The 23308-nt window shown below is 50.6% G+C and overlaps 10 protein-coding genes across 10 annotated transcripts; 4 read left to right on the top strand and 6 right to left on the bottom strand.

Annotated features, from left to right (window-relative positions):
• Positions 1-23: 23 nt before the first annotated feature.
• Positions 24-2155, bottom strand: BO88DRAFT_408622 (gamma-tubulin mipA). Its single transcript, XM_025707751.1, has 8 exons — positions 2117-2155; positions 1993-2033; positions 1787-1899; positions 1671-1724; positions 1408-1590; positions 1120-1323; positions 978-1064; positions 24-930 (listed from the first exon to the last, which is right to left on the bottom strand). The coding sequence occupies exons 1-8, from the start codon at positions 2122-2124 to the stop codon at positions 253-255; spliced, it is 1368 nt and encodes a 455-aa protein (XP_025557986.1). The 5' UTR covers positions 2125-2155; the 3' UTR covers positions 24-252.
• A 297-nt stretch (positions 2156-2452) lies between these two features.
• On the bottom strand, positions 2453-3880 carry BO88DRAFT_408621 (aspartate/glutamate racemase family protein). Its single transcript, XM_025707750.1, has one exon. The coding sequence runs from the start codon at positions 3550-3552 to the stop codon at positions 2668-2670; it is 885 nt and encodes a 294-aa protein (XP_025557985.1). The 5' UTR covers positions 3553-3880; the 3' UTR covers positions 2453-2667.
• BO88DRAFT_184246 (aldo/keto reductase family protein) lies at positions 3850-5469 on the top strand. The gene is made up of 2 exons (XM_025701770.1): positions 3850-4680; positions 4753-5469. Exons 1-2 carry the CDS (start codon positions 4146-4148, stop codon positions 5268-5270), a joined length of 1053 nt encoding a protein of 350 aa, XP_025557984.1. The 5' UTR covers positions 3850-4145; the 3' UTR covers positions 5271-5469.
• Positions 5470-6513: 1044 nt separating this feature from the next.
• BO88DRAFT_447160 (putative MFS transporter) lies at positions 6514-9002 on the top strand (the record flags this gene model as incomplete). The annotated part of the gene is made up of 11 exons (XM_025710341.1): positions 6514-6843; positions 6898-6982; positions 7031-7081; positions 7145-7362; positions 7415-7588; positions 7639-7745; positions 7808-7968; positions 8025-8110; positions 8169-8358; positions 8426-8554; positions 8635-9002. The coding sequence occupies 11 exons, from the start codon at positions 6514-6516 to the stop codon at positions 8847-8849; spliced, it is 1746 nt and encodes a 581-aa protein (XP_025557983.1). The 3' UTR covers positions 8850-9002.
• Positions 9003-9891: 889 nt separating this feature from the next.
• Positions 9892-11358, top strand: BO88DRAFT_419660 (uncharacterized protein; the record flags this gene model as incomplete). Its single annotated transcript, XM_025708404.1, has 3 exons — positions 9892-10211; positions 10285-11043; positions 11067-11358. 3 exons carry the CDS (start codon positions 9892-9894, stop codon positions 11356-11358), a joined length of 1371 nt encoding a protein of 456 aa, XP_025557982.1.
• A 289-nt stretch (positions 11359-11647) lies between these two features.
• On the bottom strand, positions 11648-13849 carry BO88DRAFT_408615 (actin-related protein 2). Its single transcript, XM_025707749.1, has 7 exons — positions 13704-13849; positions 13532-13578; positions 13323-13466; positions 12995-13220; positions 12353-12918; positions 12206-12283; positions 11648-12122 (listed from the first exon to the last, which is right to left on the bottom strand). Exons 1-7 carry the CDS (start codon positions 13720-13722, stop codon positions 12036-12038), a joined length of 1167 nt encoding a protein of 388 aa, XP_025557981.1. The 5' UTR covers positions 13723-13849; the 3' UTR covers positions 11648-12035.
• A 236-nt stretch (positions 13850-14085) lies between these two features.
• On the top strand, positions 14086-15646 carry BO88DRAFT_374873 (NAD(P)-dependent oxidoreductase). Its single transcript, XM_025704316.1, has 5 exons — positions 14086-14377; positions 14443-14631; positions 14712-15043; positions 15121-15258; positions 15328-15646. The coding sequence occupies exons 1-5, from the start codon at positions 14360-14362 to the stop codon at positions 15593-15595; spliced, it is 945 nt and encodes a 314-aa protein (XP_025557980.1). The 5' UTR covers positions 14086-14359; the 3' UTR covers positions 15596-15646.
• A 317-nt stretch (positions 15647-15963) lies between these two features.
• On the bottom strand, positions 15964-18206 carry BO88DRAFT_184049 (bZIP transcription factor). Its single transcript, XM_025701769.1, has 2 exons — positions 17508-18206; positions 15964-17441 (listed from the first exon to the last, which is right to left on the bottom strand). Exons 1-2 carry the CDS (start codon positions 18076-18078, stop codon positions 16333-16335), a joined length of 1680 nt encoding a protein of 559 aa, XP_025557979.1. The 5' UTR covers positions 18079-18206; the 3' UTR covers positions 15964-16332.
• A 939-nt stretch (positions 18207-19145) lies between these two features.
• On the bottom strand, positions 19146-20536 carry BO88DRAFT_351664 (GTP cyclohydrolase II; the record flags this gene model as incomplete). The annotated part of the gene is made up of 2 exons (XM_025703542.1): positions 19146-19175; positions 19328-20536. The coding sequence occupies 2 exons, from the start codon at positions 20534-20536 to the stop codon at positions 19146-19148; spliced, it is 1239 nt and encodes a 412-aa protein (XP_025557978.1).
• A 453-nt stretch (positions 20537-20989) lies between these two features.
• On the bottom strand, positions 20990-23192 carry BO88DRAFT_491616 (SAGA-associated factor 29 family protein; the record flags this gene model as incomplete). The annotated part of the gene is made up of 3 exons (XM_025712875.1): positions 20990-21669; positions 21728-22259; positions 22550-23192. The coding sequence occupies 3 exons, from the start codon at positions 23190-23192 to the stop codon at positions 21387-21389; spliced, it is 1458 nt and encodes a 485-aa protein (XP_025557977.1). The 3' UTR covers positions 20990-21386.
• Between the last annotated feature and the right edge of the window lie 116 nt (positions 23193-23308).

The following is a 23308-nucleotide window of genomic DNA, read 5'->3' as shown; positions in this document are numbered from 1 at the left end:
TCGATTTACGCGGTGCAAACTATGCGGCATTTTTTGTATTTTCTTGTTCATTAATAACGCGCCCAAGTCATAGCAATTTGAAAGAGAAGGTATTCTGTTGCAACACGAAAGAAAGAGAACGCCCTTGCCACTCGACACCGGTCAACCCTTGTAAGTCATGACGGGAATGAAAGAAATGAGGAGGTATGAGGAAAAACGCAAGTGGGACATTAGATAAGGCCAGCACAACCACACTCACACTCACACTCACACTCACACCCCCATCTCCTTCTCCTTTCCTGCTTCTGGATCCAGGTAATCTTCCTTCTCCGCGGCTTCATACTCGCCGACGAGATCCATGACCACTGCTCTGGCTTCGTCGAACTCGCCCAGGCCGTCCGAGAAGGGGCTCTCTTTCTTGTATTGCTCTAGGAAAGCGTTTCGCTTCCGCAGACGGTCGTATTGTTGCACGATTCGTTTAAACAGTGTCGCGACCGAGGTATGGTTCGCCAGCATCAGACCGCTGACGCGGTGGGTGTTCTGCATGTAGGGAGACTTCTTTGTCAATGCGACTTGGATGCTCGCTGGTCCCCATGGGATGAAGGAGGCCAGGCGTCGCTCCCGAATACGAAGGAGTGATTTGTGCACATCCGTCGGGTCTGCTTCTCCCTGGATTATGTTGAGGATACTGATGTAGCAGCTGGACTTGCTGGGGTTGATAGAGACCATGCGGTTCTTCGGCTGCAGCAGACGACGCATGACATCCAAAACAGTGGTCTTACGCACTGTCTTGGCCTGTTCGATGTTGTCGCCAGTGAACGGGGTGTATGAGGTGATCAGGAAGTGGCTGCGCGGTGTAGGGATGAGGGAAGCGATGATTCCCACGAGGTCATTGTGCATATATCCGGGGTATCGGAGGGTCGTTGTAGAAGCAGACATAACGGTAGAAACCTAGGAGTGATGAGTGCCAGTAGACTTGCAGGCGGGCGGTTACTTACAAGTTGGTTCGTTTGCTGGAAAGAAGGCTCTTGTACGTGGAGTCTATCCGCGACAATTCTTGAGAGAGCACCGTTATCCAATACCACCTAGGATGCAGTTTTAGTCAAGTACATTATGAACTCATCCGTAACAGTGCCTTACCACAGAGTCCGCATTCTGCGTCAACCTCCTCATTGCAAGCAAACTGTTGTATGGGTTGACCACAACGTCCGCAGACTGCGTGTCAGGAAAGACAGAGTAAGTCTGTATCAACTTCTTGGGAAATCGATCATTCATGCGTTCCAGTATGAAACTGCCCAGCCCTGAACCTGTACCGCCTGCGATCGAATGCAGGAACATAAATCCCTGTCATATTTACCATTAACACCAAGCTCAATTAGATACCTATGATTGCACGTCATATGTATCATGATCGCACCAGTATCATACCTCCAAAGAGTCACTGCCATCCGCTTCACGATCAATCATGTCAAAGATCTCTTCTTGCACGACCTCGCCTGCGGAATAGCCCGCTCCCCAGTTGTTTCCTGCGCCAATACCCTGTTGTCCGATAAAGAAGTTCTCTGGATTGTAGATGTTTCGGTACGGACCAGCCTGGATGGCATTGAGGACCTAATCGGAAAATTCTCAGCTCACCGTTCGCGCGATCACATTGGTTTCTTCGAGATAGTCTTTCGCGGAAGGGGTCGTACCCTAGGTTCTAAATCGAGCAGGATCGCTCGAGGAATATAGCGGGTATCATCACTCTATTGACCATGTTTGATTAGCTCTCTGGGTAATCGAAGCACAATGAGAATGGCAGGTATACCTGATAGAAGAAGACGTCTTTACGATCGCCGCCCTCGGTCGCGAAATCTTCCAGGTTTCCATCCTGGCTTATACCGTGCTCAAGACAGAGCTGTTGCCAGAATTGAGCGCCGACTAACGCAGATATAAGTTAGCGATGTCTCAGAATATGCCAGACGATGTTTGTCGAGAGCTATAGTGGGAGCTGCTTCTCGTGGGGAACCATACCATTGTTACCGCACTGGCCAGCTTGGATCGTTATGATTTCCCTAAATATGGAAATCAGATTCTGCTAATACAGTCACATGTTTCTAAACATGTTGTAGAAAAGCTGTGGGAGAGTCGAACCCACCTGGGCATCTTGTTCCTTGATCACCGCAAGTGATCGTGGATTATAGCCTACGCGTAGCGCGTTCCGCGGGGAAGTTCAAGTCTCGATTAGGTGTGTGGGGGCCTCAGGCCTAAACAGTCCCTTGTCGATTGCCTTGAAACCTTCCGCGCCCCAAAAGTAAACCAGAAACAACAAGACCATGGGCTAGCGGATCTTCTTCATTATACTTCATTTCCATTGGTAAATTATCACTGGAGACTTCCTGATCTGCTGCGAGTTGAGATAGCGAGGTTTTACGTCTCATACAAATCTATTCTATTGCTTGGGCTACGGGATGAAAATAAATGATTTAGTGACGCATAACACTGGGTTTCATGGAAACCATTGGCATCAAGACTAAGTACTAGCTAAAGTAACATAATAGACATACTATCTCTTCATAATAATACAGGTAGCTGCAGCCCGTCCTTCATAACGGGATGCATTGACCGCAGCTCATCATAGTACATGGTCTCTCTCAGTTTTACAACGTCTCCAACATGGGAGATGGTGTACTGACTGCAGACAGGCCTTTAGAAACCGGCTTTGCAAGCCGTCGCAAGCATCCCCGCTCCAGCAATAACGCCGTCGACTATTCTGACTTGACTGCCTTTCTGTCGTCCGTATGCTCTGACACATCCCTCTCTTATTGCGTCTTCCATGCCCACCATGCCGGCACAGCCCATGCATATCGCACCAACAGGATCGGTTGCCTTCGTCAGAAGCCGTTCTGTCGCTTCGACCAGTCTCCTTCTCACTTCTTGGGGAGGGGTGGTGTGTAGTTCGACGGCCGTCAGTCCAGTTGTTTCCACCCCGGAAAACCGACCAGTGGATGTGGAATCTCCCGAGTTGCCAAGCATGTCAGCGACCGCTTTTCTGAGTTCAGTCTCCCAGACTTTACCGGTCGAAATTATGCCGAACGTATCTCGAGATTGGGCCTTGCCGAAATCTGGGCCCGGAGTGGCTTGAAATGAACTAATCACGCCGAGAGCAGCAAGAACTGCCGCTTCAAAGATACCCGTCACGTACTTTTTCTTGACCTTCAGTTCCGAGGGAACTCCCGATGACTCTGCGTCTTCGATCGATCTGACTTTTTCTTTGAGCATACCAACGAGGGGATGAGCTGAGAAGCAGGCGACAATGAAGCCATCATACTCGGACACCAGTTGCTCTAGGAAGGGCATGCAATAAAAAGCCGACTTGACAGAATCTTCACCAGAATCGATACTGGGCACTCCTTCTACCACTCTTCCATCGGGGAGCGTGACTGATTCGGACGCTGGAGCTGTGAAGTAGTCAAATTGTATGCCTCCATGCCCGAGGTTATCCAGTATGGGTATCAAAGCGTTGGTCATGTGCGTTGAAGTGTTGGGGTTGATGACAAGAATGGAGTATTGAGTTTTTGTTGGCACAGTCATCTTGAATGATATGGATGTATAAACTTATGAACAAAAGAGTGTTTATGAAGTGCTGGACAGATAGAGAAAATGTTGAGTTGAGTTGACAAGGAAGCTGCCGATAACGGGTTGGTTGGTTGGGCTACTGCCACCGGCCTGCGGGGAAGCTACTACTGAGTCTGGGCATCTCATTTACCACTCAGCATGCCACCACGCTGACGGCCGGGATATATAAGTCTCAGCTTACTCGGTCTGTGGAGGGAAACCACCTCATGTGTAACCGGGTAATATTAATCCAAGCTCGTCATCGACGCCTCAGCAGATAGATATTGGTTCGGTGCCATGGGACGGCCGGAGTTGCGTGCGACAAGAAGTGTGGGGAGCCCGAATTCTTATCTATTTGAACCCCTCCCACCGGCCAGGTCTTTATCCCCCCTCCTCTTCTTCAGGCCTAAACCTTCCTGGCACCATCCAAACTCCACTGTCCCTTGGAACAGTCTACCTAAGATTTCCCGGATCCCTCTAACCGAGGTACGCATACATCTGAACACTTTCCAACATCAATTGGTCATCCCAGCTCAATTGTTTCAAGCATCGTCTTCTTCGACTTCATTATGCCGCTCCTCGCACAGAACCCCACTCCCCGGGTTATCCTCGGCTTGATGACCTTTGGCCCCAATGAAGCTGAGGGTGCTCGGATCACCTCCCTTGAGGATTTCAACAAATGCCTGGACTATTTTCAACAGCAAGGTTTCAATGAGGTCGACACGGCAAGGATTTATGTTGGAGGAGAACAAGAGGCGTTCACTGCTCAAGCCAAATGGAAGGAACGTGGTCTGACTCTGGCAACAAAGGTGTATCCGAAAGTTCCGGGCACCCACAAGCCTAATGTCTTGCGAGAAACCCTCGAAACATCCTTGAAGCAACTGGGAACAGAGAGTGTTGACATCTTTTATCTGCATGCACCCGACAGGTCGGTTCCCTTCGCGGAAACCTTGGAAGCTGTCAATGAACTGCACAAGGAAGGCAAATTCGTAGAACTCGGTCTGAGTAACTACACTGCCTTCGAAGTTGCGGAAATTGTGACCATCTGCAACGAACGAGGCTGGGTCCGGCCAACAATTTACCAGGCCATGTACAATGCCATCAGTGAGTCTCCCTTGCGTACACGCTAACTTCTCCTATGGCCCGGAAAAATGTTTCTGACCCTTTTCGCTATAGCACGCAGCATAGAGACCGAACTAATCCACGCTTGCAAGCGCTATGGTATTGACATTGTAATTTACAACCCCCTTGCTGGTGGACTCCTCTCGGGCAAGTATAAGACCCAAGATGTGCCAGAAGAAGGTAGGTACAGTGACAAGGCCCATAGTGGATCATTGTACCGCAGTCGGTATTTCAAGGATGCTACTTTTGACGCTCTAAGAATTATCGAGCCTGTCGTGGAAAAGCATGGATTGACATTGCCCGAGACTGCGTTTCGGTGGATCCGTCATCACTCTGCGTTGAATATCAACGATAATGGCCGTGATGGAATTCTAGTCGGAGTGAGTAGCCTTTCTCAACTGGAAAGCAACCTCAAGGATATCCAGAAAGGCCCGCTACCCGATGATGTGGTTGAGGCTCTGGACAAGGCCTGGTTGGTTGCAAAGGCTTCGGCTCCCGACTACTGGCACCTCCAGCTCAAATATACATACGATACCAAAGAGGCGTTGTTCAAGCCTAGTGCCAAGGCTTGATTGAGTGCATACCAGGGTATCTGGTAGGATTTAGAATGGGAGAATGCGATAATAGGAATGAATATTCATGACAGCAGTTCCAACTCGCTTGGCGATGAAAAACCTCAGCACGTGTTTCAGCAACTAGCCCCTGTAAGATAGAAGTAGAATGGGGTATGCAGAAGCTCACCGGTCCAGGCCATGGAGTTATGCAGAGGTTGGAGGGACTCGAGGATCGGTGGGTCTAGATCGAGATCCTCCGGCATGCTCTGCATATCTCCAAGCAGGTGACCGTGCCGCACATGTAAGCACCCACAAACATTCCCCTTCTTTCCCCGCTTCCTCCTGTTACCTACTCTTGGAACCAGATCCTTTCGCCTGCAAGCATCCAGGTATTGTCCGATGTCTGCAGTCTGTCGGGTTCATATTGCGGAGCCTGGATGGCGCTAATTATCAGCTGCCCAGGGATGATCCTCGCATCATACACAGTCAAGAATGGACTCTATAGGATGTGTGCTGTACCCTTGCATGGCACTTCACCTATGCCATCGTCTAAGCTAATCTGGGGTAGGCGCCTGACAGCTATTGTGCCACATTCTATTACCATCGCGCCTAGAACCTCACTCAAAGTCTTATCTCCGACTCCTCCTTACAAGTGCACATATCCCTTCACTGTGCTACTACGGAAAGTATAGCTCGAAGCGAATTGAGAGCTTATCTCCTTCGGTGACACATCGGAGCGTTTAGGACACAGAGAACCGGACTCAGTCTTGGCAGACCATGAGGTATTTGAAGACAAGGTGAATTTCACGATTCTGTAGTCCACGCTTGATCCGACAGAATCGTGCAGAACTAAGTGGACACTGCAATGAAACCTTACTGCCATGCATCTATGGTAGATAGCCGCCTGACACCAATAGCGTCCATGCACCAGCGATATCGACTAGATACAAGGAGCTGTTTCAAGGGGTTTGCAGACCTGGTTGTCCTTGGATCTCGAGTTGTGTTCATCTAGACCCTGGTAAATTGGCAGGTTGCGCTCATGCTGTGATCTAGATCCCAACCTTGAGGATGCAACGATTGTACGGGCCATGTGAGCATAGAGGTGTGGTAGTTGCTCTGGCTATCTCCTTGCGTGTTGCGCAAGTCAAGAATGGTCCAAATATAGAGGAAATTACGAGAATATATAAATAGGCTTACCAGCTTCGTCGATTACAATGGCGCAAAAGGAATCAGGTGGGCGATTTTGCTCTAGCGATACAATATGTCTCTTGTCATTGCTCGCTCGTTTGCGATCAAGGATCACCCAGATGAGGAAGCAAGTGGCTATCCAACGTCAGACATCGAGAAGAAGACCGTGATAAGTGTGACGCAGGAGTCTACCGCCGCTTCCACCGATGAAGTACTCAGTGGCTCCCACAAGAAGAAACTGATTTGGTTCTGGCGATCTCAGACCCCTGATCCTAATGCCATTGCAACGCAACCGTCAGTGTACGATGACCCTGACCTTGTTGAGGAGTACAAACCACGTCCCGATTGGGAAGGCATTCATCGCTTCGACCCGGCAGCAAGATGGACTTGGGCTGAAGAAAATGTATGTATGCGAGGCTCACTGTGAGCCGAAAGCTCTAATCTTAGGAATACCTAGAAAATCGTCAGAAAGTTGGACCTGCGTATCATTATATGGGCCTGCATAATGATCACTGCCATGGAGCTCGATAAGTCTAATATTCGTGGGTGAATATATATATTGATACCACCTGATGCACTGACAATATCAGAGCAAGCCAATGCCGATAATTTCCTGACCGATATCCGTTTAAGTCGTGATGGTCAGTAACTTCCATTAAGCTTAAAATGCCGGGAAGATAGTTCATACCTTATACAATACACAGATTACAATTTGGGGAACACATTGTACAGACTGTGCTTCATGTTCAGCGAAATACCCACCCAGATCATCAGCAAGAGGATTGGCTGCGACAGGTGGATCCCTATACAGATGATTGCGTGGTCGATTGTTGCTAGCTGCCAATTCTGGCTATCCAACAGAGAGTCTTTCCTGGTCTGCCGAGCTTTGATAGGATTGGTTTCAGGAGGCTTCACGCCCACTGTAAGTGGCTATACTGTTCTCTGTCCCATTATACCCCTCTAAATTCCAGCAGGTCATCCTTTATCTCTCGTATTTCTACAAGCACCATGAGCTGTCGATACGTCTTGGATACTGGTATGCAGCAGCTTCTTTGGCCGACATGCTGGCGGGAATACTCGCGTATGGGATCCTCCACCTAGACGGTCATGGTGGGCAAGCTGGTTGGCGATGGCTCTTCTTGATTGAGGTATGTAGATATCTCTGCCTTTGATGTCGCATTTAGCTCAAGCGGAACAGGGCCTCCTCACCCTGGCGTTAGGCCTTCTTGCTATCATCCTATTACCCCCTTCAGCGACACAGACAGCTCATTGGGCTCGTGGAAAGAAGGGCTGGTTTACAGCAAGGTGAGCCAAGATAGAAGTCAAACGGGGAAGTACCAGGATGCTGATATGAGAAATATGAGCAGGGAGGAGACCATCATGGTCAATCGCCTCTTACGAGAAGATCCGAGTAAGGGCTCAATGCATAACCGCCAACCACTAACAGCCAAGCTTGTATGGATGAGTATCAAAGACTTTGATTTGTGGCCGCTATACATCGTCGGAATGCTGTTCTCGGCGCCCAATAGTCAGTACACCCCGTTGTATGAATCCTGGGAAGCCATTGACTAAGTCTGTGAATAGCTACTGTCTCGCAGTATTTTACATTGCAGTTGAAGGATTATGGGTTCAGCACCTTCAACACCATTCTACTATCCCTCCCTTGCAGTGTAAGTAGAATGAGAGCAACAAATGGCCCACGGTATGACAGTTCTGACTGACCCCCAGGTCATCGGAATCATAACAAGAATTCTCCTCACCTATGCAGGAGAGATATTCGGTTCACTTGCCTGGATGGGAGTTGTGGCGCAGCTTTGGTGCTTGCCGTTTCTCATTTACATGAATGTGGTGAACCTGAGCGAAACCAACAAGTGGATCGTATGGAGCGTTCTTACGCTCTTCCTCGGTTTCCCTAACGGTAGGCAGATTGCATTTGAGGAAGCCGAGTTTATTTGGGTTAAGAGTACTGATGTGAAGTCGAATAGCTCATGCTCTCCAAGCTGGATGGGTATCCCGCAATTCGAACAGCGTGCGAACTCGGGCTATTGCAGCTGCGATATACAACATGTCTGTACAACTATCTGCCATCATAGCTTCGAACATATATCGGGATTGTAAGTGTCTTTCCCACCTATCAGCCTGCAATGCTGTATGCCTAGGCTGATCAAGAATGAATTCGCGATTTGACCTGTAGGGGATGCACCACGTTATGTGGTCGGAAACCGAGTGCTCCTGTCTATTGTGAGCGTCAACATGGCTATCTACTTGGCGACCAAAGCATACTATATGCTACGGAACCGACAACGGGACCGGAAATGGAACGCCATGACTGAGGATCAACGAGTCGACTATGTTGCAACCACAAGAGATGAGGGAAATAAGCGGCTAGATTTCCGGTTCGCACACTAAGAGGGGAGGGTTAAAATGCCTTCTGGGATACGGTGCTATGTTTTGAAGGTGAGGCTGTAGATGTAATAGGACTTAAAGTGATGATAGTGTAGTGATTGATGCATGTATGAAACAATGTTGCTATAAATAATAGTTAAATAAGAAGACGATGACACCTACTTATTTTAAGGTTGAATTTCTGGAGAAAAGGCACGGCATGTCCTAATGCGGAAGGCACCCATGGAGGTCCCTCACTGAGTCACGTGAAATAATCCGCGCTTTCCCGATCTGGGATGGAACGGGGTCCCGGTGGGCCAGTCAGATGCGAGAGTCGCATCTAATACGGAGTAAGTAAAGTAACCAATTGTCTGCAAGTCCCTCCCCAACTGCTTGCAATTGCAATGTAACCGCATCAGCCATATCTCCTTCCTCCTCCCTCTCCCTCACAATTCAATTTTGCACTGCTGTGCTTCGATCTCATATCACTCTTGATCTTCCTCTTCATTCCCCTTTTCACCATTTCTTTCTGTTACTCCTCACTGCGGCCAAGTCTTGGCTACAGTTTCCTTGACACCCCCTAATCCTGACGTACTTGGCAAACGTGGCCGCAGCGGCGGTGCTTCGCCCCGGAGCCGCCCATTATATACCGTGTTGCATGCCCTCGTCAGCCGGTCTTTTCCCGGGGGCAACTGACCTGGATTCTTTCTGCTTTTTATGCGCAATACCCACATGAACAGTCTTTTACATACTGCAATATTCTCACTGTCCTTCCCGTCTGTCTGATTAACTTGCGACCCGCGATAAACCAGCGGTCTCGTGCATCGTCCTTCTGTCAACGCGCGAAGTCCATTCTTTATTGTCTGTAGGGTGTCAACCCCCAAGAAAAAAGGTTCATACATATTTTCTTATCTTTTTAATTTCTGCGTTTCCTCTATTGTTTCCCGCTTGAAGGGTTTGAACGGAAGATTAAGACAAGGTGGCTTCAGACAGTGCGCAATCTTCGGGTCCGAGGGAGGTTAGGGACCCCGAGCTGGTTCTCGACACTCACGATTCGGATGATGAAATGCCCTTGAATCGCCCATCTATGCATCGCCCAGCCGACACCCGAGCAAACCAGCCTTTGCTCAAGGATGACCACAGAGGGCGACTGTCAAACGCCAGCCTAGGCCATGGGGAGGCAGAGGGCAGGCCCATGCTACACCATTCGCGACGGCCCACAATCAGGGGTGTGAGCCCGGAGCGCAATGCGGAGCAGGAGACTCGGCGCAAGTACATGATCGCGTCCGGATTCCTGTTGTTGAGTCTGGCTAGTTTCGTGGTGCAGACGGAGACCGCGGTATATATTCAGCACGAGCTGCACTGGGATAAACCGTACTGCATGCTGTAAGTGGTGCACCAGTCGCATGATCCGTTAGTGCAAGGGGACGCTAACCTCTGACCTGATCTTAATTTATAGCTATCTTACACACGGTTCTTGGTCCCTACTCTGGCCGGCACAACTCCTCATCCTCCGATTGCAACAGCGTAAACTCTCATGGACAGCGTTCTGGCGACGCCATGTCTATCTCCTTCGGACGACAGCCAAGATGGTGGAAGCTCAAGATCTACACCTCACTTCTCGCGACTCCCAGCGATCACCGGTTCGATACATGCTTAAAACGACCGCATTTGTCACCACCGCCCTCACCATAGCCGGTGGCTCTTGGTATGTCGCGGTCAACATGACAACGGCCAGTGACTTGACCGCGATCTACAACTGCTCCGCCTTCTTCGCCTATGCGTTCTCCATACCCCTGCTCAACGACAAGCTTCGCTTTGACAAAGTGTTTGCCGTCGTAGTAGCGATTGTCGGAGTTCTGGTCGTCGCTTATGGAGATAGGGACGAAAGCAAGAAGACTGCAGATGGTACGGTCGGCAAAGCGCATGATGAGGCAGAAAATAGACTCTTCGGGAACATCATTATCGGAGTTGGCAGTGTGCTCTATGGGTTGTACGAGGTGCTCTACAAGAGATATGCTTGCCCTCCAGAGGGCACGAGTCCCGGCCGGAGCATGATCTTTGCCAACACTTTTGGCAGTCTCATTGGGTGCTTCACCCTTCTTGTTCTCTGGATTCCACTGCCCATTCTCCATATACTGGGCCTGGAAACGTTCCGCTGGCCTACTGGCGAAGCTGCATGGATGCTTATGATCTCTGTCCTTGCTAATGCTAGTAAGTCTTCTGACCTATGACGTCGAGTGTACGTGCTAACAAAGTGTTCCTCAAATTAGCATTCTCCGGCTCCTTCCTGGTTCTCATCTCGCTCACTTCTCCCGTCCTTTCATCTGTAGCAGCGCTGCTTACCATCTTCCTCGTCGCCATCGCCGACTGGCTCCGAACCGGCCAGCCTCCCTCCGCCGCGGCTATCATCGGCGGTATCCTTATCATTGGTGCCTTCTTCCTGCTAAGTTGGAGCACATACCGAGAAATGAACGAAGAGCGCAAGAAGAGCATGGCAAATGACCAGTCCGAGTCCGACCTCGATGAATAGACATCACTTTGTTAGACGGGACTTATAAACCCTTCCTACCCGCTGGTGGAGTCTTGAGTTGTTTTCCATTGGTCGCGCGGATCGATCTATGGCTTTATCATATCGGTTGCCTTCATCTGTGTATATGCATTTATTAGGAGTACTTACACACTTTTGTTTCTACAGTATATAGAAAGATATAGACTTGGGAGGAACGGTTTCGGTTCTGTTTAACTTCTTGAATTATGAAAAAGTCCCCATTCCGTGCTAGTATGTTGAAGTAATGAGCTAAAGTTAGTTATCTTGTATTGTTTACTGAGGAGAAGGAAAGGACCGATCGTAAGGAGGAAAAGATAGACATACAAGCCAGCTCGATTCAGTCATTTCTTCACATGCTAGATGACATGACATGACACCAAGCCGGCCTTACTTAACTCAATCTCCCCGACACGCCAGAAAAGCTATAATTGTATGTACGTAGTATGGGACAAATGACGGAGCTATGGAAATAGAACATGAGGAAGGAGGGGGTGGGGGGGAAAAGAGGCTGCTCGGGGAAGGCGTAAGATGGAGGTGATTTTGTTCAGTTCGCAGCGCGGGAAAACCGGAATCCCCGATAGATGGTAGGTAATGATAGGTAGTCGGTAGGTAAGGTTGGAAATGAAATATACAACATATGTACTGAATGAAAGAGACAACTATCTAGGGCCGAGCTTGGCCAGGGCACGTGCACCCTGTTCCTGCCACTCTTGCTTGGTAACCCACATATCCTCCTTGTCGGCAATCTGGTGATTGTGTTAGCGATGATGTGGCTCGTATACAGAAGAACAGGTATAATGGGTGATATAGGAAGATTAAGGGGGCTTACCAGGTTGGCGAGGACGGCACCTCCCAGGAAGACCATGTGTCTTCGTCGCGGCGGGTCCTCGATGCGCACCTTGAATTTCTAAATTATGAAATTAGCCTGTAGAATCTTTTGGTGGGGTGCTGTCCACCAGCGAGTGAGGATACGTACGTTCAACCTCTCCGGGTTGCCTTGCAGGACCCGTGTGAGCCACAATTGCTTGAGCTCCTTCTCCAACCGGGAAGGCAGACCGGGGTACATGCTGCTTCCTCCACTCAGCACGATAGCCTTGTAGAGACTGGAGCGCACGTCGACATCGGCGCCCTGGATGGTGTTGAAGAGCAACTCGGCGATACCGGGTTGGTCGACATCCACCAGGTGCGGCTGGAAGAGACATTCGGGGGCTTCAAAGCGCTCGCTACCGACGCGGATGACGCGACCATCGGGGAGGGTGTAGGACTCGACAAGGACGGTGGTGTCCTCGGAGAGCTTCTTGTCCAACTCGAGATCGTAGGACACGTAGCAGAGCTTCTCCTTGATCTGGCGCACGGTCTCGAAGTCGGCGGTACGGTTCAAGGCATAACCGCGACGGAGCAAGAGGGCGATGAGGTTACGGGTGACATCGCGACCGGCGACATCAAGTCGGCGAATGTGGTGGTTAAGGACTGTAGATTCGTAGACGGGGATAATGTGGGTGACACCGTCACCGGAGTCAACGACCACACCACTGCTGAGACCTGCGGAATGCGAAAGAGCGGGCGATCAGAGCTGTGGTCTAAGAGTGATACAAGACATAGAGCGTGCAAGACTTACCCTGGGCGTATAATGCAAGCACAGCTTGAATAGCAACGTATACACCTCCAAAGTTGTAGCCTTCCAGCATAACCTCAGCCATTTGCTCCCGGTTCTTCAGGGGATTCATGGGGGGCTCAGTCAAGAGGATCTTGCGGCCCGTAGGATCGATCTTCATCTTCTCGTAAAAGGTGTAATTCCATAGATGTTGCATGTCGTCCCATCTCTTCACGATACCATTCTCCATCTGTATACCAAGTCGGGCCCAACGTTAACACGTCTGCCACACCTCCGGAGAGACAACGGAGCGATCGGGGGTAGAACGAAGGCACGCGAATGGATGACGTACAGGGTAGGTGATTTGCAGCATAGATCTGGCAGCAGCAGCTTCATCTCCGCACATGATATCCTTGACGACAATGTCGCCGGCCTGCTCCTCCGTTCGCAATATGGGCCGCCCCACTATCGAGGGGAACTGGTGCTCGGGGAAGTTCTGTTCATGGGCGGAAAAGGAGAGGTAAGTAAAGAGTAGGCAATGGGATGAAGATGGTGACAGACCTGCGCAGCATATCCGACCTTGAGGAAACCAGTTCCTCCGTCGAGCACTGGGAGGCGTGGTTGGTTAGCTGGGAAGCACGGGAGGGACAGGCACCGACAAGGAGAACTTGGGGGGGAGGAGGGGGGTTTAGGGAAGGGACTGGAAGAGGAGGGGGAACACGCATAAACATACCAATGGGCATGTCAGCCATGGTGAAGGATGTAGATTGTAAGAGGTCGCAAGAGTGATCAATTCCGGAGGGGTAAAAACAAAAGGAGCATGGGAGATGACGTCCAGAGAGCGGTAGGCTGGACGGGGTTGGGAAGCAGCAGTTAGTTAGTACGGAGTAGTAGTAAGTAGTAAGTAGTAGTCAGTCTGGCCTGTCTTTGGTTAGGAGTGGGTCCGTGACCGTCTCGTGTGGTCGGCCTGAGGCGGTGTCTCTCTTGATACCTGAGTGCCTGATGGCCTAGCAGCCTTAACTTGCTATCATTATTCAACAGGTCTGTCTCATAACTAACTAACCAGTAAACCTACACACATGGATCTTGCGAGAAAACTGTAAACAAATCAATTGATTGTCTACCCACTTATTCAGCCACAAGAAGTAACCACTGACATCAAAATATACAACCATCAAGGAACCCTCTGCTACTTCCATAAACAGCAGTAGTCGATCTTCAGGTTAGTGCTGTACTTAACGACCGTAGCAGCTCCCCGGCATCGGGCCCGCCCGATAGTATCAACGAAGTCTATTTACAACCACCGACGTATATATAGTCCCCCAAAACACCCGCTCAATCCCGTCCTGCATCTTAGACACGCTCAATCACTCCAGCTCAACATACATCATGACGCAAATCGGTTGGGTACGTTAGTTACAACGAAAAAGGGAGAATCTATCAGCTCAAGAACTAACCCCAATGCCAACCAGTTTGGCCTCGGCTCCATGGGCCTCGCCATGGCGAGCAATCTTCAAAGGCATCTAGCCCGCAAGACAGGCCCGGGTCTCATATACTCCAACCGAACCATTTCCCGAGGTGACCCCCTCAAGAAATTGGGCGGTACACCCGCAGACAACTTCTCGAAGCTTGTCTCGCAATGTGGAATTATCTTCACCATGGTACGCGATTCCTCCTCTAGAAGATGCGCAACAGCATCATTAGGGCCCAAAAGGACATAAGAAAACTAAACAAGTGACAGGTCTCCAATGACTCTGTTCTGCAAGAATTGGTCACCACAGCTATCAACTCCGGCCACTCCCTCAAAGACAAGATCTTTGTTGACTGCTCAACCGTTCTCCCCGAGACTGTGGGCACAGCAGTCTCGAAGCTGAAGGAGAAGGACGCGAAATTCCTAGCTGCCCCTGTTTTCGGGGGCAACCCCATCGCCGTTGATGGGAAGCTGGTTTTCGCCATCGGAGGGCCCAAACAGGCGGCAGAGGTGGTAAAGCCGTTCATCCAGGACGTGATGGGGAGAAAGGTGATTGATTGCGGAGAGGATGCTATGAAGTCTTCGCTTTTGAAGATCGCAGGGTACGTCGATTCTACCACCAACTTGTATTGGGTATAGGGGATGCAATTTCTTGCTAACGGGTGTATCTTTTTGTCAGAAACATCGTCACGGTGAATTTGATGGAGGCGGTTGGTGAAGCACAGGTCTTTGCTGAAAAGACAGGCTTGGGTACAGGGCCCATGGAGGATCTTATCGGAGAGGCTTTTGGAGGGGTGGCTGGGGGGTATTCTAAACGGTGAGTGTGCCAAGTGTGTTGGGTGTTGTCTTATTCATCTCTACGGTAATACATGGCTGACACTGGTAGGTTGACGACTGGTGCCTATGCACCACCTTTGGACTCTCGCCCCGGCTTCGGGGTATCTCTGGCCATCAAAGATGCAAAGCACGCGTTTTCCATGGCGAAGAAGCATAACGTGGAATTGCCGGGATTGCAGGTTTCTCTCGATAACATGGAGGCTGCCAGGGAGTATGCGGGCGAATGCTTGGACAGCAGCTCCATGTACGGCTATCTGCGGCAGAAGGCAGGCCTAGAGTTTTGGAATGAAAAGAGTCGTCAGGGGAACTCTCAATAGATTAGACTAGATATATGCGGCTACTTATGTTGATCTCTTTCTAGATGGGCGAAATCAGTAGTTACATTGTCCTATATAGTAATTGATATATCCGAAGATCTTCATCAGGCATTCAAATGGTCAGGGATGTGACAGCCCTTCCAGACAGTTACCTACTGTCGGACCGTCCTCCTGCCCGCAGTCTGTGACATGCGACTACGTGGTGGGGAGTTAGAAACCCCTCCATACAGCCCTCCATTAAGGCAGCTTCCGGAGCTTGAGGGCCGCACGGGATATTAACCTTTTTTTGGATTGTTCCCGTGATGCAAATGTTCACGCAGGAACACTCTTGTTCTCAAAAGCATGCAAGGCCAGTGGAATAGGGTTGCTTGACTTTTGCCTGACAGCCTGACAGCCTGACAAGTGAAGCAAATCTCGAAATAGTTGTCAAATGTCGGCCAGCGTAGGTCATAGGCGACACGATTTAGGTGGTACCGTACGAGACGGATGTGTCAGGGGATGGAGACTACTGTATGCAGTCCTAAAGTTCAGCTCAACTTTTGTATGTTGTCTCGGCCAACGATATTGACCACCGTTAGCCAGCACCACTGGGGCACCAAGTACAGCGAGAGATGACTGAAGAGGAGAAGTAAATAAACTCCAAAGTCGAAAACAGCTTGTCATGCCCAACGTCTTAGTCATGAAGATGCACCATCTGACTTGATAAATGACAAGCGATGGCTGATAATCTGTCTGTATTAGTGAGAAGCTCTAATCCTTGTGGTTTCGACCAAGGAAGGATAGGCTTCTGCAAAAGCGGGCCCCAGCGACCAGTTACTGAGATTGCGGAAGTGTCTTTCAAAGACGGGATTGACCATAAGCTCGTCACCGTCACCAGAAGACAAAAGGCAGTCTGTCGCTTCGTAGGGCCAATTCACCGAAAGCGTACGCGTGAAGGGAATAAACCAATTTTCGAAGGGGTAATCCTGGTACGACATCACCAGGCGATCTCGCATTCGCGGCCATGGCAGATAGTCAATCCAAGCTGGATGGGCCGTGAGAAGCTGCGACGGGCGAGGAGTGAGCCACTCGGGCAACCGGTCATAATTTTCAGGGGTCGGATAAATCTGCCACCGCATGAGGAGGAACATGAGAAACAGCACGGCCACTTGTTCTGGGAGGGTTGAGATATCTGGGAAGGTCCGCAAGATGTCGGTGAACACTTTCGACAAGGGATGCGAGTAAACGCTTTTCTCTGGATTGAGGAGGGAGGAGACGCTGGGGTAAGAAGGTCCGACTAGGCTCTGCTTTGAAACCCCCTTCGCTGCTTGGTGCTGTCGATTATGAAGAAAATCCAACAGAATGGCGTCCAGCGTGCATGTCGGAGCGACGTTGCGAATCGGGGTCAGGTAAGCAGGCAGTGGCTGTTCCGCCATAGAAGGATGACCACCGGATGGGTAGGTTGGCGATGGATTCGATGATGGCCTCAGTGTCTCCGATGAGCGTCGAAAGCCCTCCACTTTGGGGACCTGCTGCGATGCGTCAAGCAAGAAGTTAAAGCCCATTCGTTCATCAGTCCCGCCAAAGTCCAGACCGTGAGCCAGGTTGTGTCGCTGGTAGTCGAACGCAATGCGGAAAGAAGCGGGGCCTGTCGCTGTTATCTCACGGCGTGCCGTACCGGACGCAAAGGCCGCATGTGCGGTGGAAGAAGATGCCTCGGAATTCGTAGCAGACTCTGCAAACGGGTGCTCGCCAGGGGCTGGCCTCTGGGTATTGGCTGAGAAACGGAAGGCATCGGACAACGGCGGCGTCGACGTTATTGGGGGGATTCGATTGTTGGTTGACGAAGGCGTCGCGGTCAAAGTATCTGGAAGAATAAACTGTTAATGCAACTGTTTCCCCGACAGACCACGTAGTGGTTATGGGAGCATACTCGGCTTCTCTTGTTGCCCCAACAAAGGCTGAATTATATCCATGATCGCTTTCAGTCCATGTCGGATCTCCCGATTCTCTGCTTGGATGACTTCATTTTGCCTCAAAGCCGCCTGAAGATCCAAGAAGGGCTTCTGCGACGAAAGATCTCGGACTCGTTGTTCTAGAGAATCGATATGAGCTTTCGTCCTTTCGCGAATGGCGCGCTGGGCCTGCCGGTCGTTCGCCCTCTTCTTCGCCAACTGCTCAGGGGTGAGATTCGCTACACCACGCGCTGAGGTACAGTTAAGCTTGCGTTTGCGACCTGCGCCTGTTGCCGGTGTTCCATTGTTATCCGGTGCGGGTGTTTCTGCGTCCGCGGAGGTCAATGCGGACGGTGTGGGGGAGTCCTCCAGTTTTACCACATCGGACCCGGGAGTGGCGACCGGGGCGGCGGTGGATGGGCCTTGAACTGTCGAGGGTGTAACAGCAGCAGCCGCAGCGGACGAGGAGAAGGAGGCGGAGGGAATCGAAGAGGATTCCGGATTCGCTGAAGCAGCAACATCGGTTAGAGGAGGAAGGCGGGTGGCCATGGCCTCACTCGCAGGCTACTACGGGAACGCAGCGGCCATGCAACACGACGGGGTAAGGAGCACAAGCAAAGCGGATCAGAATCCCAGACACAATTCAGGGGATCTGGGGTTCACTGAAGAATGGTCAGGGTGGCATCGAGAAGGAAAGGCAGAAGAGATAAAAATAAAAGGAGCAGCCGATCCGGACGAGTAAGGACTGGCACCAGGACCGGCGAGTCATTTGAGAGGGGGGGGGCAAGAGGAGAAAAATAGGGAAATGATCATTGGGGAAAGGCAGCCTTCAGCAACCTTCTCTGGTCGGAGGAGAACAGTCAGTCTGGTTGGCTGCGGTGGAGTTGCCCCAAAGTCAATTATCGGCACCACGTTTTGCCTTTTTTTTTACCCTGACAGCACCAGAAGACAAGAGACAAGATTCTTGCAGAAAAGCCAGGCCACGGCCGAGCCGGAGTGTCTTAGGCTTTTGCGCTGCTCTAAACTTCCATAGTTGTGGCGTTGCTCCGCTTTCTGTCCCGCGCACCCCGAAAGAGACAGCGAAAAAGTCCCTCGCCAAGGGTTCTGGATCCTAGAGCTATAGCACTAGATACTAAACTCCCTTCGCCATTAATCGGTGAATCGGTGGATCCAAAAGCTACGGAGCAATTGTCTCGGGTTGTCGGCACACGATCTCATGACAGCTCATTCTCAATTGGTTTATCCTTTCACTTTTGGCGTCATTCAGATGGTATCAAAAACCAAAGCTTGTTCCGGTATCCACAATCCTGGTGATGCCTAACCAGACCCAAATTGGTGAAAAAAGAACGCAGACAGATAACACTCCGTCCAAAATAGAAACCCGGAAACAAATAACAGAGGTACAGATGTACCGAGGGACAATGATAAACTCTTAGATCATAAAATCAGTTCATAACTGTACAGCATTACCGAGACCCAACCCGAGGCCTCATATAGTACACCCATTCGACAAAACGGCTATATAGTGGGTGAAACAGACAAGTGAGGGAATGCAACCAAAAAGATAAGTAAAAAATAAAAAGAAAAAGGAAATACGTGAAATGACTCTAGCGAGTTTATTCAATCATGTGTCCCATTTTCGCGATCTATTTGGACCCAAGAAAGTTAGCATCCCTGGCCGGAGCAAAATAACAAAAGTACCACAACCGAGGCAGAGGAAAGGGGAATAAAAAGCAAAAAACAACCAGTCTCGGAAAAACCAGTTGAAGAGTGACATGGTGAAACAAGCAAAACTTACCTTTGTCCTGAGATAGCCCTCTACTTCTAGACTTTTAATGCCCTGCTTTCCCCCCGATCTCCATGCCAAAGGTATCATTGGCACACGCTCCTTAACTGCCACCTCACGATTTGCACCCTCAATGGCGCGAACCTTATCCGGGTTATTCGTAAGAAGTCGGATGCCGTGAGGATTGGCATCCACACCCAACCCAAGGTCGACTAGGATCGCGGTAGCCAGACCGTAGCTTCTCGCGTCAGCAGGGTGTCGCAAGAGAAGATTAGCCTCTACAGTGTCGGAGCCAAGATCCTGCAAGTTGTAGGCCTTGAGCTTCTCCCCCAGTCCTATTCCGCGACCCTCTTGCCGCAGGTAAACAATCACCCCGCCAGAGGCATTGGAAGGCACCGGAACAGCTTGCTGGGAAGCCATTTCACTTAGAGTCTCCATGGGGAAGGACATCAACCTGGCTGCTTCGTCTAGTTGTTCACCACAATCGCAGCGCGCAGACCAGGCGGTCTCTCCGGTATAGCATTCGGAGTGTATCCTCACCAGTGGCGCTTGACTAGGTGAACTCTCTGTCGCAGTTGACCTTCCTGATGATACAGGTCCACCGTCAGCAGCTGCATTGCTGCCTTGCTCACCAGCTGCACCCTCAGCGTTTCCATCATCATACCAACTGCTCACACGACCGGGATGCAATGTGCCCACATAAGCTCCACGTATCATACGATCCATTTCCGTTTCCCCTGGCCGAACCTTGTCCAGGCTCCGACTTCGAATAGTGTTTCCAAACACAATTGCCAAGTGCTCTTTGTTGTCCAAGTTGTTGTGATAGAGATGGAGAAACATCTCCGCGCCGGTGGTGGTGGGAATCCGTGCGCGAACGATGCATTCGACTTCGGGAAGGCAAGGAAGAAGTTTCGGAGCTTTAGTGTGTGGTAACTGTTGAGTCTGTTGAAGCAATTTCGCTGGATTGAATGTACCACCGGGGGTAGCTGGAGGGGTGAAGGACGGGGAGAGGAGGGAGGCAGGCACGGCGGGGGTTACATCACCCCGATCGCTATCTGCGCTGTCAGACTGGGCGATAGCACTGTCACGAAGCTCGTCTACTCTGCTATCTGAGGGCAGAATTGCTGTTTGATCTGTGCTAATGGAGAGTTCTTCCACAGGGTGGGAGGGCGCATCTTGCGCCACGAAGGTTGGGGAGGCGTGGGAAGGTAGGTTCGACATGATGGCCGCGGATAACAACGCGCAGATAGATGGAGAGGTAAAGAGGGCGAAAGTTGTATGGCGAAGAAGTTGCGGAAGATCCTGACAATAGGTTGTGGACAAGAAATTATAACAGTGAGACGGCGACAAAGGAGGACATGATCATAGGAAATAGTTGTAAAGTATCACCATTGCCGTGGGATGACCATGGGCCAGTTATCCCGCACTTGCTCTGTTTCGGCGCCGCATGTGGTTTCGGACCCTCGGGATCAACTGCGGCTTCGGCGGTGGGGGTACTCGCTGACTCACCCACCCATTTGTCAGGCCTGACACGCCTTATGTAATTCTTACTGCAGAGGAAGCTTCTGGACCGGTTATCTAGTTGTTTAGTTCTGTTAGAACTAAGTACCTAATGGATACTAGAAGAATGTAGGAATAATACGACAAACAATAACAGTAGCAAGTAGGTTGAAACCCCCATCTATGCAAGGAATTCAAAGTAAATGACACACGATAACTAGGTAACTATTACTATACCTCTCCAACATAACCAGCCAATTTGTGGCGATCATCCCACTCATCAAAGCAAACCTAACTCCGTAAATCCCGCCTCACCCGCCAAATTGAAACATTCCAGCTCAATGAATGGGTATCAAAATATAGTGCAACCGACCATGGTGCAAATCTCTTCTTCGTTTTGCCCCTGTTTCCCTGTTCATCCTTTCTTTTCACCCCGTCTTTTGTGCCTTGCCCCTGTCTTGTTCGCCTGCCCACTTGGGGGCAGTTTCACACTCTTACTGGCGCTGTCACTTGAGGGGATGACAGCACTCCGTAGATCTCTCGTAGTGTAACAGACATCCCAAGACTGGCACTACTTCCCAGGTATATCAAGTACAAAGCGTCGATCTACCTCCATCTCTTTATCATCTTCTTCGCCCTCAAACTTGAGTCGGTAGACATCCTTTTTGGAACCCATGACTTCCGCACGATAGAACGTGGTCGTATCCGGATATCTCGCCAAAACTTGCTTCCCTACAGAGAATGAGGGCAAGGCTGACCCCATCTGGGGAATGGGGATCAGAGATGCGGCAGTGGTTTTGTAAACAGCTCCCTGTTCACCGTTCTCGTTTGGCTCCGGGTCCTGCACGTCATACCTTGAAAGATACATCGGTCAATGATCCTGTGGAAGTGGACTGGGGCGTCACGCCGTACCGTTTTTTCACTCCATCCCCAGAGATCCCCTTGATAATGCACTGAATGCCCTCGCCTTCGACCCCTTGTTTGTTCTTGTTGTGTTTGAAGACAACCTCCGCCCCAACCACCAGGTGTCCGCTGCGCTCTGCAAGGGTACCCTTGGTGCCCTCTGTGCCTTCTTCTACTTTGACATACACACCGCTGTCGCGGATGTCTCGGCTGTCACGGACCTGAGTGCTGGAAACACTGGTACTACGCTGAACGCCACCTTTCGTGCGACCGACCTTGTCTGGCAAGGCAGTAGTGGAGGGCCCAGGCGAGTCAGTTGCTGACCCGTCCAGTTCATTGCGCTTCTTCCGCGACTTGGAAAACGTAGCAGCGCGATTTTGAGGGGCCTCCGCTTCGGACGCCTGTCGAAGCGCGGTCAGGAGACCCAAGTTCTTGATAACATCGCTAGGCTCATCCTGGAGAATGGCTCTCTCATCGTCGCACAGCTTTGACATTTGTCGATAGAGACTATCGAGCTGATCGTGCTCGCTGAGAGAAGGTTCTATTTCGGCGGTCAGCATTCATGATCTGCACAGCAAGTAAAAGCCATAAAACAGATAAGGCGAAACGAGGACATGATGGCAAAAAGCAATATAAGGCCAACCGCTTAATATTAGCCTGACAGTCAGGACATGATAGTCAGAAGGCCTCGTGCAAAGTGTAGAACGAAACGAAGGAAGATAAGCCCCAGTGTCATGAAACATTCAGCGATTCGGGCCATGTTCTATTCTTTGTAGGGCATGCAGTATGTGGGTAAGGCGGATTAGAAAGGAAGATTTATATAATACTTACTTCCACCCTCTTTACCGATCTTTTCGTTCAAGGCGGCGATCTGGTCTGCCAGCGTCTTCTGCTTGTCATTCTTCTCTTTCGCTTTGCGAAGGTCTTGGAGGATCTTGTTCCACATGTCAGTCTCTTCATTGGCCGCCAGTCCGTTGTCCCTGGGGACTGGAGGACCTCTTGGCCGATTCCGGGACATTTTCTTAGATTTCTTGGAAGGTGAGCTCTGGTCCCTAGCTGTAGTAGCAGCAGTAGCAGCAGTCGTAGTAGCCCTTAGTTGACTATTCCTGGTTTTAGCCGAGGTTGCAACGGGGGCGGAGTCTCTCGATTTCTCGATAGTTAGAGCCTCCCATTCGAAGGCGGAAAGGATATCCTGCCGGGCAGAGCTTCGAGTACCACGGGCAGCACCTTGTCTGAGGTTGTGGGGACGAACAGGAGAGGCACTCTGAGGCTTTGCAGAAAACGGATTGTCCGGGGTGGAAAACCTGTTGGGCCCGACTGATTGGGACGGAGGAGACGCGGGAACCTGAGCTTCAGGGACCCCGTCATGCTGAGCATGCGACTGCGAAGCTGTTCCTTGGGCGGAGAGCTTCCCTTCGCGGCTAGTCGGTAAGCGCTTTGCGCCCCATGGGACTCTTTGATTGGCAGAACCCATTCCGGTTCACGTAACGGATGCGGAACACCCAATCGGGAATGGAGCAGTAATGATTGAACGGAATATTAATTTAATGGTCGATAAAACGAGTTGGGCGGGATGGAGGGGCTCACCCT

This window comes from Aspergillus vadensis, assembly GCF_003184925.1.
Source record: "Aspergillus vadensis CBS 113365 unplaced genomic scaffold BO88scaffold_32, whole genome shotgun sequence".
Lineage (NCBI taxonomy): Eukaryota > Fungi > Ascomycota > Eurotiomycetes > Eurotiales > Aspergillaceae > Aspergillus > Aspergillus vadensis.
Note: the sequence above shows the minus strand (reverse complement) of the source record. Positions and strands in the feature narration are given on the sequence as shown.

Bases quoted from the DNA above. Each gene is read 5' to 3' on its own strand.
- BO88DRAFT_184246 (XM_025701770.1), top strand. From the start codon at position 4,146: ATGCCGCTCCTCGCACAGAACCCCACTCCCCGGGTTATCCTCGGCTTG. The intron at 4,681-4,752 runs GTGAGTCTCCCT...TTTTCGCTATAG, and splicing joins GGCCATGTACAATGCCATCA to CACGCAGCATAGAGACCGAA.
- BO88DRAFT_374873 (XM_025704316.1), top strand. The intron at 14,632-14,711 runs GTACGCGATTCC...AACAAGTGACAG, and splicing joins GTGGAATTATCTTCACCATG to GTCTCCAATGACTCTGTTCT. The intron at 15,259-15,327 runs GTGAGTGTGCCA...TGACACTGGTAG, and splicing joins GCTGGGGGGTATTCTAAACG to GTTGACGACTGGTGCCTATG.
- BO88DRAFT_408622 (XM_025707751.1), bottom strand. The intron at 1,900-1,992 runs GTATGGTTCCCC...TATCTGCGTTAG, and splicing joins TGGCCAGTGCGGTAACAATG to TCGGCGCTCAATTCTGGCAA. The intron at 931-977 runs GTAAGTAACCGC...CATCACTCCTAG, and splicing joins TCCAGCAAACGAACCAACTT to GTTTCTACCGTTATGTCTGC.
- BO88DRAFT_408615 (XM_025707749.1), bottom strand. The intron at 13,467-13,531 runs GTCTGTCACCAT...GCCCATGAACAG, and splicing joins AGGTCGGATATGCTGCGCAG to AACTTCCCCGAGCACCAGTT. The intron at 12,284-12,352 runs GTACGTATCCTC...TTCATAATTTAG, and splicing joins GCAACCCGGAGAGGTTGAAC to AAATTCAAGGTGCGCATCGA.
- BO88DRAFT_408621 (XM_025707750.1), bottom strand. From the start codon at position 3,552: ATGACTGTGCCAACAAAAACTCAATACTCCATTCTTGTCATCAACCCC.
- BO88DRAFT_184049 (XM_025701769.1), bottom strand. From the start codon at position 18,078: ATGGCCACCCGCCTTCCTCCTCTAACCGATGTTGCTGCTTCAGCGAAT. The intron at 17,442-17,507 runs GTATGCTCCCAT...TTATTCTTCCAG, and splicing joins GGGGCAACAAGAGAAGCCGA to ATACTTTGACCGCGACGCCT.